The 14,632-nt window shown below is 33.9% G+C and overlaps 1 protein-coding gene across 1 annotated transcript; it reads right to left on the reverse strand.

Annotated features, from left to right (window-relative positions):
• Window positions 1–1,671: 1,671 nt before the first annotated feature.
• On the reverse strand, window positions 1,672–14,290 carry LOC113231035 (ubiquitin-conjugating enzyme E2 G2). Its single transcript, XM_026465223.1, has 5 exons — window positions 14,148–14,290; window positions 12,942–13,023; window positions 12,722–12,840; window positions 12,502–12,642; window positions 1,672–2,766 (listed from the first exon to the last, which is right to left on the reverse strand). Exons 1-5 carry the CDS (start codon window positions 14,203–14,205, stop codon window positions 2,645–2,647), a joined length of 522 nt encoding a protein of 173 aa, XP_026321008.1. The 5' UTR covers window positions 14,206–14,290; the 3' UTR covers window positions 1,672–2,644.
• Between the last annotated feature and the right edge of the window lie 342 nt (window positions 14,291–14,632).

The raw sequence follows: 14,632 nt of genomic DNA on the forward strand, positions 1-14,632 counted from the left end.
TTTTTTGAAAAATCGTGCCCGCCATCTTGTATTTAGAAATGAGTGCCATATTCGTAATGAGCACCCCCAAATACCTCGAAAATGATACCCATATTGCATTTATTTGAAAACTCGTGTCCGCCATCTTGGATTTAGAAATAAATGCTATATTTGTAATGAGCACCCCCAAATACCTTGAAAACGATACCCAACTTGCCATTATTCGAAAAATCGTGCCCGCCATCTTGGATTTCGAAATGAGTGCTATATTCGTAATGAGCACCCCCAAATACCTCGAAAATGATACCCAATTTGCATTTATTTCAAAACTCGTGTCCGCCATCTTGGATTTAGAAATAAATGCTATATTTGTAATGAGCACCCCCAAATACCTTGAAAACGACACCCAACTTGCCATTATTCGAAAAATCGTGCCCGCCATCTTGGATTTAGAAATGAGTGCCATATTCATAATGAGCATCCCCAAATACCTCGAAAAGGATACCCATATAGCATCTTTTGAAAAATCGTGTCCGCCATCTTGGATTTACAAATAAGTGCTATATTCGTTTTTCATCGACAAAACCGAGCATATCTGTAGGCACCTGATCGACATTGTCGATCGACAGTAACGATCGACATTGTCGATCGACAGTAACGATCGACATTGTCGATCGACAGTAACGATCGACAAAATCGAGCACATCTGTAGGCACCTGATCGACAATGTCGGGCAAATCTGTAGGCACCTTTAACTTAATGATGAGTTAAGCAAGATACAATTTCCCCACTTTTGAGGGAAATGTTATTCCATGGCATCATTATTTGTATATTTGTGTGCGTGCCGACGAGCGTAGTTACAAGTTGCTTACGCCTACATGAATTTGGTTTTTGCCTCACTTGTGACCGTTCGTTTGATATGAAACTATCATTCTATGCGTTATTATTCTAAGGTTTTAACCAACGACATTATACACAAAAAAAAATATTTTTAACTTTTTCTCTGACCATTTTGACCAAAGAAATTTTCTTAATGTGAAAACAATTTGGCATAGTAATTTTTTTGAACAAGCGTGAATTGTCCTAAAAATGAGTAAATTGATCCAAAATTTTTTACTGCTAATCAACTCAATTTCATGAAGGGATCGTTTCATTCTATGAGACGAAAAAAATCGGTACAACCGAAGTTACTCAAATTTGATAAAATATTTTTCATACAAAATTTAATAAAAGGTACTAGTTTTTTTAAATAATTTTTTATAATGCTAATAGAGTGGGGCAGTTTAGAACATTTGAGTTGCTTCACAAAAATGGGAATTCTGATAGATATTTCAACTTTTTTATGGTGATTATAGTCAAATAATAGGTATATCTATTATTTCGCTACTGCAGCAAACAAAGCAAATAAATAATAACGGTTTAGGATTTTATGACCAGATATGTAATATGGGCCTATGCCCAGCAGTGGGCGTCGTAAGGCTGAATGATGATGTAAAAAACATTCAAAGTGTCTCCTTCTCCCTTAATATATGTGTGAACATTTAGCTACTAGTAAATATATGTATAAATAAAAAAAAATATTTTATTAATATTATTTATTGGAAATAAAGCAATAATATTATAAATATTTATACATTTGTCTTATTTATATTATTATTCATACAATTTCCATATTCATAAAAATAAATATGCTACACTTAAAACCCGTCAACAGTACAACGCGTTGTTCCCAGTAAAAAAATTTATATTTAGGTAATTCGTAAAAAACCACATGGAAATAGATTTATATCTGATAATAATTTGCTTGGACATTTTGTGACAACGCGAATTGAAAGTATGTATTCTCCTAATACCTTTTCTTTTGCGTAATCAATAATTATATCGGTAACGGATAGTTAACGAATAGATACACAGTTATATTAGAATGTAAAATTCTACGAAAACGTGGCTTCCAGGTCTTTTCTGTGTCTTCTTCAATTTGTATGTTAGTTAAATACTAGTTTTATCTAGGAAAAACTGAATGTATTCATTCAATCAGTCAAATTTGTTTTCGACTGAGAGCAATGTTCACTAATATGTATTGTTATCTATATAGTAACACGTTGAAGGATGTCACCAGACAGTCTCTCGCCTATTTTGCGCACAGGTATCTCTCCGAGATTGCACTTTACATTAAAACTAGTTTTTCTTCAATCATAACTAGTTAGAACTAACATACAAAATAATATTTATTAAAATACAAAATTCACCATCAAATGATCAACTTTTTCTTGGATGCTAATACTTGTAAACGAAAGTGTTGTCAAATAATACATTTGACTGTAATGGGTTTTAACTCTAACAATTATACAGATAGATACACATTTAAGTCACAATGACAAAAAAAAACTATTATGTATAAGCCATTTCAGAAAGATTTGCCATGTTTTTGGCACAGATAGGGTTTAAGCTTCAATATGTAACTTTTATTAATTATATTAAATATTCTACTTGAACTACACATATATTATGATTGTATTGCATCTAAACATCAGAAAAACGTTTAATAAATAGTTGGTAAATTAGACTTTTGTCTCAGTTTTTTATGTGAATTTAGATTCATACTAAAAGTTATTTGATGAAATAAATTTGAATATCATATTCGTGTTTCTGTAGTACGACCATTTTAGGGTGGGGGCAGACCTAGCGTTTTTCTAACGAGTCGTTCTGCTATTTTGTTGAATTGTTCACGATCTTCTCTCCACATTTTGGCAGCATCAACGTTAGCACCGCTCTCGTCATTAGGCTCTGAAATAAATGTTTTACACAATTTAGGATAATTTTTGTTTAGATAATAATTATGTAACAGTCAGTTACACACATATTAACTGTTACGTTTTGATTTTAAATTTTTGGTTATGCTCGTTAAATTTTCAATTTTGCCTTTCAAGACATACTTTGGCACAAATCATTCTCTGAACAATCACACTGTGCTAAGAAACAATTTTTGAGAGCCTACGCTCAAGTCAAGTCGATAGAAAATACGCAGTAAAGGTTCATAAAACTCTGAGATGTCAAAAGACTGAGAAATCAAAGTCCAAGAATTTAAACAAAGGAGAGGTCATTACAAAAAAAAAATATTTTACGAATAGTGGAACAGTGAAAAGGGCTAAAAATTAATGCAAGATGTTATATATTGTTTTTAAATTGTGTGCACGTACAAACAAAATATTATCAAATCATATTTTTTTATTTAAAACACTATATTTAATAAGGTAATCTCAAGAAACTATTTCCTGTGGAGAGATTTTTATCCCATTGGCCATGTTTCGGGGATGAACAACCTTTTGCTGTACTTTTTGTTTATTCGATTTTTTATTTTTATTAGTTGTATGTAAACACAAATACTTTTAAGCAGGAGTTTGAATAATTTATTTCTATAATACTATTACTTTAATACTTTATTAAATTAAACATTGTTTTATTAAGAATAATAAAACTGAAATTATAAATTGGTCCATTACTATATTATAGTGTTTATTATAATGATTTATTATAAGTCAGTTTTTGATCGATAGGGATGGATAATGGGTCGGGGGGTCAATTCAGAACCTTACGATAACTCAGTTGTCGACTGATTCGATTTGATATCGAACGATTTCTTTTCATTTCTGTTCACAACACCCGAATCGAACGTCAAACTGTTGTATTCGAAGCCGAACCGAAATGACGTCACACCTACGTACGATTACTCGAACTTCGCAACCGGCAAAGGCTACAAACGTTATTCAGGTCATCGAATGAAAGTTACCGAACGTCCTATTGTTTACAAAGAAAGAATGTAATATGGAAATCTCTTATTATTTTAAATAAAGTCTGGATGTCGGACAATTTAAATACTTTATTTTAATCCAAAACTAATGCATTCCTATTTTATTTTAGGCTTTTAAAGAATTAAAAATGTACTTAATGTATAAACGGATGATGATGAAGACCAGGATCCCGATTCAGAACTCTTCGCGATCTAAACCGAATCGTTCGATTGGATATCGTTTCGAATCGGAGGGCGATTTCAGAGTTATTCAGAACATTCGAGTTAAAGCGTTCGATTCGGATTGGGATACGATATCCTTACCCAACAACGTTTATGGAGTTAGTCGGCGAATATAAATTACAAGAAAAATGTAATCCTTTTATATACATTTTTAAGACTTTAAAGGCCTGAAATATAGGAATGTATTAGTCTCGCATTAAAATAAGTTAATAAAATATAACAAAATCCAGATTTTATTTAAAATAACAAAACATTTTCACATTACATTCTTGCTTTGTAAACAACAGGACTTTCAGTAACTTTCATTTGATAACTGTGTTCTGAATAACGTTTGTAGCCTTTGCCGGTCCTGGACCCCGATTCAGAACTCTTCGATATTTTAAACGAATCGAAGGGCGCTTTCCGAGCTATTCAGAATATTCGAGTTAAGCGTTCGATTCGGATACGATATCGTTATCCAACAGCGTTTACGGAGTTAGTCGGTGAAATAGATTAAAAGAAAAATGGAAATCCTTTTATATACATTTTCTAGACTTTAACGGAACATAGGTTGCATTAGTCTTGCATTAAAATTAATTAATAAAATTAAACTTACTTTAAATAACTTACTCTAAATTAAATTAAAATACTAGGAGATTTCCATATTACATTCTTGCTTTGCAAACAATAGGACTTTCGGTAACTTTCATTCGATAACTGTGTTCTGAATAATACCAGTTTGAAGTTCGATTCGATTATTGTGAATAAAAATGAGAAGAAATCGTTCAATATCTAATCAATAATCAAATCGGTCGACAACACAGTTATGGTAAGGTTCTGAATCGACCTGCAGGTTGTCGGCTGAGTATGCGTCATGTTGTTGAGTTTTTGTTTTTGATTGTTGAGTTTTCGTTTTGTGTTATTTTTTTAAGTTTTGGTTTTACTCTGTTGTTACGTTTGTGTTTGCTTGCGTTCGTGTGAACATAACCACTATGGGGGCAGAAAAAAGACCACGATCTGCAATGTCCGTAACTGAGGTTATGGTAATGAATGTCTACAAATATACATTTCAAACCTGGCCACTAAAGGAATATTGGTTTTTGTGCGAGTGTGCGAATAAAATTGTAGAGATTCTGAAGGTATCTGAAAGAAACGTTGGAAGAATAGTTTGCCTGAGTAAAAACAAAAGTCAATATTTGACATGTTAGCCACTGATATAGAAATCGAAACATAGTTTTTGTTCCCAATATAAAAAAAATTCCAAGATGTTTCTTTGGCGTAATTTTTTATAGGCCGTGACACTTCTTCTTCATTTCCCTGTAATTTTTGAAATGAATATATTTTATGACAAAATGATTCTAAACAGTTTTGTAAATTGTTCAACCCCAAACGGGTATTTTTCAATTATAATTTATTGGTCAGAATGCAGTGGACCCTGTTAATAGATGAACGTGTAAAAAAAGGTTTATGATCTATGAGATGTCACTTTGACAGTGACAGTTGTTTGTTTACATTTTTGGACTTCGATTACATCTCAGAGGAGAATAAAATAAATTCGAGAGGGTCGAGTGTCTGGCTCCTGTCAGGATACACGTGTCGAAATCTAATTTGGAACCTTCTGAGTGAAATTGGTTGCCTTTCTTGTATAGTGCTGCAGTTGTGTTTGTGAAGGTAAATTTAGATACTAACTGGTGATGGACGCCGATAATCCCCCTGATGGGGGAGGCGGCTTCTCTGTTGATGGTTTCTTAAACCCAGATTCTCAAATGGATTTCATACAGACGTATATCTAGCCAGACGCCGCAAGTATAAATACTTCGCGTGCCCAAAAGTAAGTGAAATTCACTTAGTTGCCGCTGCTACACGTCATAACGCGCTCGACCGTTATCGTAGATAAACATCAGTCGAAAACGCGAAAAATGCATAATTGTGCCATTATAAACTGTACAAGCACCATAACTGGGTAAACGGATAAATAGGGACGTTTCATTACAAGGGTAAGTGATTTTGTAATCAGAAGACGCATAATTTATTATAACACCAATTATTTTGGTTTTGTATGAATTTCGAGAAAACAAATATGCAACCGAATGTATGCCTCATTATTTGTAATACATTGCGGCTTTTATTTGCGATATGTTTGAGATCCTTTGTTAATAAGCCATGAATATCGAACGAACGCACTTTTGTATAATGCGTTCAGTTTCGTGGTACGGCCGCTTGTACATTTCTTTAGGAATGGGCGTTACAAATCGTATATAGTTATTGAAACTATATATTGTGGCAATATCGAAAATCCGACACATCCGATATATTTTACAGTGATGCCGAATCAAGCCGAGCGATTACTGCGTGGATACCAACACGAAATCATGTATTTTCCAAACTATATACCGATATTGCTCCGTATCAGATTTTCAATATAATATTCACTGAGTGGATATCAACGGGAAACCGTTTTTTGTGCGTCTTCGAAACTGTATACTAACATTAGCCCGCATTAGTACTTGTCAGAACTATATCCGATAATATATAGTTTCGAAATCTGATTCCGCATATCAGTAACGGCAATATATCAACGCAGCGCGGGCTGTATCCATGAATATATAGTTTCAGAAAATATATAGTTTCGAAATCCGATTTCGAATATTGATATATAGTTTCGATACGATATTCAGAAAAAGCTATGTTACCCATTCCTACATTTCTTTGGCCAAATTTAACATTTAGTGATGTCTACGTTAGGCAATACTGTTCGCGATTTCGATCGATTTTGAAAACAAAGGGATGAAAATTATCATGACCTTAGCAATATTACAAAAATATTCTATAACTCGTTTTTGATTTTTTTTTTAGTTTTGTAGTATCTATTATCTGTATATCTGTAATTTCGATATTTTTTGCAGTACGTTGGCTGGAATGTCCGAATATAGTGAGCAAATAATTATATACGCCGCCGGATATGTAGTAAGAGTAATAATATATATATATAATGCAAAGAATTAACAGTGCGCTGTCTTTACAAAAATCTGGAGTTGGTCATACGTATGAGTTCGTTGCTTTCGAGGACGAAGGTGGTCTAGATTATCCCACCTAAGATGCTATCCGAATATGCAGAGTAGCAGAGTTAGAAATCCGAGAAATAATAAACAAATCACAAAAATTTCACACGAGGCCGTCATTAAATAAACCTCTTCTGATTAAAAAGATTTTACCACATTTTGTCAGCAATAACATTTTCATTTGTCTTGCCATTCATCAATTTGATCAATTACCAACAGAAAACCATCTAGTAAAACTAATTAGGGCAGTCGCAAGTTCATATATTGACGGGCATTTTCATTATTTTAAGTTAATCGATAAGATCTTCTATTACAAAAAAATGTTATATAATAGGCTCATTTTATTGGAAGGACAATAATTTTAATATATGAAGTCAATTAAAAATTAAAGTTTTAATTTGTTTAAGTAATCAACATTTTTTTAAAACATAAAATAAAGGACTTAAGTTATCTATTAATATTAAGACTACTTGTCATCAACAAATACTTAAACAAAAATAGTTATATTTAGAATCGATTAATTGAATTGCGTACCCGTGTTTACGTGATACGTGTGTAACGGAATACGCGCCCGTTCAATCAATCGACGAAGGAGGTTTCCATCACTAAATAGTTCTTGTGACGTCATAGTGATTACAAAAAATGTGGCATCATGCAAATTGCTGTACCTGGGGCGTCTATCTAGATATATGTCTGTGATGGATCTCCCACCTAAAATGATAATTCTATGTCTAAAAAACGTACCAGTGATGAAGCATCTTCCCCTAAACTACATCGGAGCAATCTCCGAAACGTTCTTCAAACGTTCCCTCAAATGCGTCTGCTCAACAAACTTATAGTTTGCCCGAATTTGCTGACGGTATGAATTTAAAATATAGTGAATCTAATAAGGGCCCATATATAGTTCACGTATCGAGAGAGGAGTCCAACCCCTCGTTTGGTATTACAATCAAATCATTAAAGTTTGCTCAGTTCCTAAATAACAATGGTATACATGGGATTGCAAAAGATGGTATCAAAAGTACAGGGCGCAATCGGGTTTTATGCCAACAAATTCATTGAAAATTCCGTCCTCTCCAAGAACTCTTACAAAAGCAATCATCCCCGCATTTCACTTGATAAGAAATGGTATTGTTAGAAACTTTCCGATAGAGTGGACTATAGAAGAACTGGTCAAATCCATCCATTGCCCTAATGGCTCCCAAGTCATTAAGGCTAGACATCTAAACAGGAAAGAATACAGTGATAACTAACCACATCTCAATCACTGATAACAATCCAATGATGCCCTTCCAAACAGTAATGGTCTCTTTCCTTGGCAAAGAGCTCACTGAAAGAGTCTTGTGTTATCCATATATCCCTTCCTGTAGAGATCTATACTCTACCAACCATACAACGCAACAACTGCTATTGCTTGTGGTGGTTAAAAAAAATACATCTCAGAGTTTATTTAGTATGTCCGATTTTTGTGAACTTGTAACCAACACCATACAACAAAATAACTTACAGAAGCAAAACAAATCTACACAAATCAAGTCAAAGGCCATTTGTATTCCATCGAGGAATATATTATTTCCTCATGCTATGTTTGGCATCATAACGAAATATTATGCCTTCCGGCATAGCTTTTTCGATTGGTGCAGAGCATACATTTAGTATTTAACTGTAAAACCACTGAAACCATTGCACTAAAATAGTGTCGATAGGTGGCAAAGCCTTCTTTACAGGAGTATCAATATACTGGTCTTCTAAGTGTAATGGAGCATTCCAGTATTAATGGTTATGTTGTTAGAGGAACAGATCCCTTTAATACTAAGTCGATTTGTGCCTCGATGGTTGTTCTGTTTACAAACACCACTATACAAAGGTAAAATTCTGTTATCAAACAGGAGAACACTTGCCCACTGTAGGTACAACAACCATTGATTGAACAATGTTTCAGGAAATTCTGGACAGAAACAAAAAATAATCCTAAAAGAGACATGAAGAGTTTGCTTTTGGCATAAAAACAATGGAAAAATCATTATGGAAAGTAAGAGCATCATTCTGAAAGTCAAACAAACAACATTTAATTGAATTGAGAAAATTTTTGGAGAAACAATAGTACAGGAGGCAGAAGAAGTTAGAAGCATCAATACTAGTAAGGTACATTCTAATCAGTTCATATAATATTTGAATTAAGGAGAGGAAATATACATATATGAAGAAATGTGGTTCAATGTATATTGCATCAAATATATATCATAAAAATGACACCAAGATAGAAACCATAATTAGAAAACAATTATATCCCGTTACTTGATAGCATAAAAAAACGAATTGTGAAGATCTAAAAATCCAAAATTGTTGTCTGCACTGAAAGATCATTGGTTCACTAACTCTGTCAACATACAAATACTAAACAATTACTGCGCATTATATTATAAGCAAGGTATGTAGGTTTCTTAGAAATAGTGAAAAACGAACCATTAAGTGAACAAATGAAAATCAAAACTAACAAAACATTACAGTACACTATTAGACACATCTTAAAATCTAGTATCGTTTTTTTACATGATTTAAATGATAAAGTCGGACAAAGTTATTGACTGATTGACAGAGAATGAAAATAAAATTGTTGAGCACGGACACGTCCTGTCCTACGCCGATGACACCGTCATTGTATTTGATTCAAACTGAACAATTCAACTTGGGAATCTGTATTCGCGAGTGCTGTACAGGGACTTCGTAGGGAAGCTGGATGGCTTAAAGGTAACCTTTTGACGCTTAACACCGATAAAACGAACTACATGTGTTTTACTAAATACACAAGTACTCAACCACTTCAAAACCTGTCGCTTAAAATACACACTTGTAACAAAAATATTACTCAAAAGTGTAATTGTGTACAAATTCAGAGGTTTGCATCCACCAAGTATCTTGGCATCATGCTAGATCAGCGTCTTTCGTGGTACAAATATATTGACTATGTAAATAGTTGAATACGAAAGCACACTTGGCTATTTAAAACACTTAAGACACAGTGCGGACAAAACCTTACTTGATCAATTGTATATCATCTTAGTTCAATCAATAATGTGTTATTGCATTGTTGTGTGGGGTGGAGCTTGTAAAACTAAATTCTTGGAAGTGGAAAGGGGGCAACGATGTATACTTAAGGTAATGTACTCAAAACCTTTCAGATTCCCCACTGACTAACTCTATCAATTTAGTGGTCACCTTACAATGAGAAATACATCCTGGTTACTGTACTAAAACTACATACACACATCAAAAAAAGTTTGCGATCAATAGCATAAGCTCCTATAATTCTTTAAATTTAACTTTATCAAGAAAAAATCTATGTTGTATGCTTTCTTTAAATAGGAATACCCTGTTTGAAATTAAAATATAAAACTATTTTTATTATTTATTTTAAAATATTGAGCCATTAATCATAATGTAATAGTGATAGAAATTTCATAGAAAGAAAAAGACTGTTTAATTAAACTTAAACAACAATTTATGATTAAAAGGTGTGAATTCAATATAAAATAACTCCTCCCCTGGCTCGAATACATGCGAAGATCCTCCTGGGCATGCTGAGGATCAAGTTATCCAGCATTTCCTGGGGTAACCTATCCCATTCTTCAATAGCGGCTTCCCTGAGCTCTGGAACTCTCTGGGGACGTGGCTCACGGTTCCTTACTGCTCGTTTAAGAGCATCCCACGCGTGCTCTATTGGGTTTAAGTCGGGCGAGCCGGCAGGCCAATCTAATCGTGTGATATCGTATTCTTGAAGAGCAGCATTGACTCGTTGAGCTCGATGTGCGGGCGCATTATCGACCAGTACAAATTGGTGCCCATGGTTTACTCGGAATGGTCTGACGTTATCATCAATAGCAACTGCTTTGTACATGTCTGCTGTCATGAAGCCCCGATACGGGATCAAAGGCGTTCTAGCTCCAATCATAATGCCACCCCAAAAGGACACCGATTTTCCGCCTTGCTGAACTGTTCCAGTGGCAGTTCTTTGTATTTCACGGTCGCCTGGTCTTCTCCAGACACGGACACGTCGGTTATCTGGATGAGTGCTGACGAATCCCGGTCAACGAAGAGACAGTTTTGCCAAATGTTTTCGTCCTCACCTTCTTCATTTTGCCGAAGTCTAGCCCACTGCAATCTTCGTTGTTGACGTTGCCGGGAATTGAGCGGAGCTCGCTAAGACCTCCGTGCTCGTAATCCAGCCTGGTGCAAGCAATTGCGAACGGTCTGCGTGCTAACTTCAAGCCCAGAGGCGGCCCTGACTTCTGCTTTTATTTTAGTGGCGTTGATTGTTGGATCACGGGCTGCCAGCAATCTAATATAGCGCTTTTGGGCAGCTGTCAAAACAGTTGGGCGACCGCTGCGGGGTCGGTCAGCTAAATTCCCCATTCCGTGATACCTCTGCAACGTAGCCACGACACAGGATTGGGATATAGCAAGTCTGCGTGCTATTACTCTCGTGGTGTATCCTTCTTCTCTCAAAGTTACTATTCTAGCTCGTAAAACCTCTGATAATCCTCTTGGCATTTTTTCAATCACAACTTTCCGCGAAAAATGTCTTGAATCGCTTATAATTGACTAAATCAGATTTCTGAATGAGCGTAAGCTAGGACTGAAAGCCTTTTTATATGAAAAAACAATTGAACGGGGTCATTGTTTTATGTTCTAATTTATTTTTAAATAAAGAATCTAAAAGAAGAAAAAATCATAATATAATCTACAGTAACAAAAAAGATTTCAGTTTTTCGAAGTGATCGCAAACTTTTTTTGATGTGTGTAAGTCCATTAATTTTAACCCTTCACTCATGTCCCATAGAACAAATTACATTGTTGCTCTCAGCCAATTTCCAAATCATTGTTTGTTGATAGGCAATTTTCAATGAATTTGGCACATATATATAATCTATCTATCTATAAACAAAAAAATTAATATTTATCATCTACAGTGGCATAGTTGTAAAAAGCTTTAAAAGATTGGTTGGTATCAATCAACTATGATGAAAGACAGAAAATATCCCATCCTGAAGGTGTAACCCATATTACATTATTATTGTTATTACTATCTTGGGAACACTCTAATGGTGATGTTAGATATAGTGTGCGTTGTTATTATTATTAGTATTATTATTACCTCACGCAAAATTATGTTACTCTATACAAATTCTTCAACTTGTAGTATCTATAATTTTTAGTACATTATACAAACCAATTAAGGTTTATTTCTGTATACTAGAGAATATTGGAAGAGCGGATCTTCCTGATACAGGTAGATGATACCTACTAAGAAGATCCAATCTTAAACTCTTATTTAAATTTTTGTGAAAAAGAAATGAAAACTATTTTAATTTTCATTTCAAGGATTCAATATATTTTGGACTCAATTTAATATTGTTTCCATGAGATAATAAGTTTGACCATACTTACCTGCTAGCATGCTAACTACAGAGAGCAGTATTTTTTCTACACTCTGCACTGGAGACCACCGCTCAGCACTGCTTTCATAACCCATTGGATCATCTCCAGGCGCATGCAAAATAGAAATGCAGACTCTTCCATCTGCGTAAACTGAAACATTAAATAAGTGTAGATTTTTAGTGAAACTTCATGTCATGCATATATTTTAAAAAGGCATAAAACAACTTACTGTTAGGATGAAACATTTCACAGATGAATTGCATTTTAGGAGGGCTCAATGGATAGTCAGGTGGAAATACCAATTTTGCTGGAAATATGCCACCTTCAAAACAAGTGCCTTCAGGTCCCCTGTAAAAATTAACTGCTTTCAATCCCTACTGTTAAAATAATGTTACTATTTAAATTTAAAACCAAAAGTAATGTAACAATATAATAAGTAATGTACTTACGTAATCAGGGCTTCCCATTCGAAGAAATTTTCTTCATTTATGGGACCAGCTATTATACCCTCTGGAGGGTTTAAAGTAAGCTCTGAAAGTATTTAGAACATTTTTAGTTACAACATATTATTAAGTATAGACAAAGTGAAATTTGATGTGTGCATAATTATTAAGAATGAATACTCCTTACAGGCTGCCCAACAATTTTTTTTCTGGTACATCAGTCTTGTTTTGCAAAAAAACTTAGTGAGGATAGTCATTGAGGAATTAAAAATTAAGATAACTACTACAAACAATAATGAGTACAACTTCACAATATAACAACAAAAATTTTATGTTTTATTTGGAAGAGTCTAAACAAAATAAATAATAACGGTGCCTTTTTTTGCAATAATCTCATTTGATTAATGTGTGCAAGGTTTCTCTGTACACTACATAATAGGGTTAGGTTAGGTTAGTTTATAGTGACCATGAGCATATTTGCCAATTCAAACTTGTATATTTGTTGTTCATAATTCATAATGATTTATATCCAATTACTTATCTCACAATTACACAGCAAATGGAATGGGTTATAAATGACAAAAAAGTGGTTCAAACAACTAAGAGGAACAATGAAACACCATATAGACATTATACCAGACATTATAATAAATAAGTAATGTGAAGGCTCTTGAATACATATAATGTATGTAAAGAGAAACTAGGTACGTGCGAAAAATACCAATTTGTATGTGAATATGTATATTCCTGTTACCAAAAATGTTAGTATAATGCAATATGAAATTATATATGTATATATAATGTATTATGTTTATTCTAAGTGATGGGTACATTCTAGACATCAATATGACATGTATTGGTTTGCAAGGAGGGCAGGACCACAGTAAATAAATATATGAGTAGGAATTCCTGCAAAATAATTGGGGAAAGATTTTGTTCACGGAAAGGTACATAGTTAGCTATTAATGGTATGAATAATAATTTCCATAACATAAGGCGATGATATCGCAAATTCTACTGTTTCACAAAAAGTTCGTTTTCATCAGTAGGTCATTTTGATGTCATTTGAAGGTTTTGTTCATTTGTTCAACATTTTGTTCGTATCATAACATAAAGTATGATCCACCTCAGGAACCCTAGCTATGACGATAACTGCTACACATTAGTAAAAATATTAAACAGAAAAAATTGCGTGAAATTGTTAAAACTTACGCTTATACTCTGCCATAAGTCGCCTGAGCGCCGATCCAGCCATCGTTGACCCGTACATCGAACTGTTCAGTAAAACTTTCTAAGTCAGTAACTCGAAAACTTTGTAAAAACGAACAAGTTCCAAAAATTAAGTATTATCGTGTAATATAACACATAGAGCACAAATGATTTGACACTTTGACATTGACAAGTAACATTAGACAATTTTGTTTTCTTATTTTTTCTTGGCTTTTCGCTGTCAGTGTTTCAGCCACTTACATTTTGGGTTTTTGACGTTTTTTAAAAATGTTTGAAAACGGGATTAGTAAGATGGAGAAAAGGCGAAAGAAGGACAAGAGAGGAAGTATGAGATACAAATAAATCAGTACAAATATAATACACCCTTGCAAGAAAACGGGCACCTAAGAAAATAAACTATTTCGCGTCAATGCAGTTAATTTGATTATTTAAGTAACTAGTATTCTCAGAATCTTATACGAGTTAAT

Source organism: Hyposmocoma kahamanoa, unplaced genomic scaffold (genome assembly GCF_003589595.1).
Source record: "Hyposmocoma kahamanoa isolate Upper Pololo Valley unplaced genomic scaffold, ASM358959v1 100021, whole genome shotgun sequence".
Classification (NCBI taxonomy): Eukaryota; Metazoa; Arthropoda; class Insecta; order Lepidoptera; family Cosmopterigidae; genus Hyposmocoma; species Hyposmocoma kahamanoa.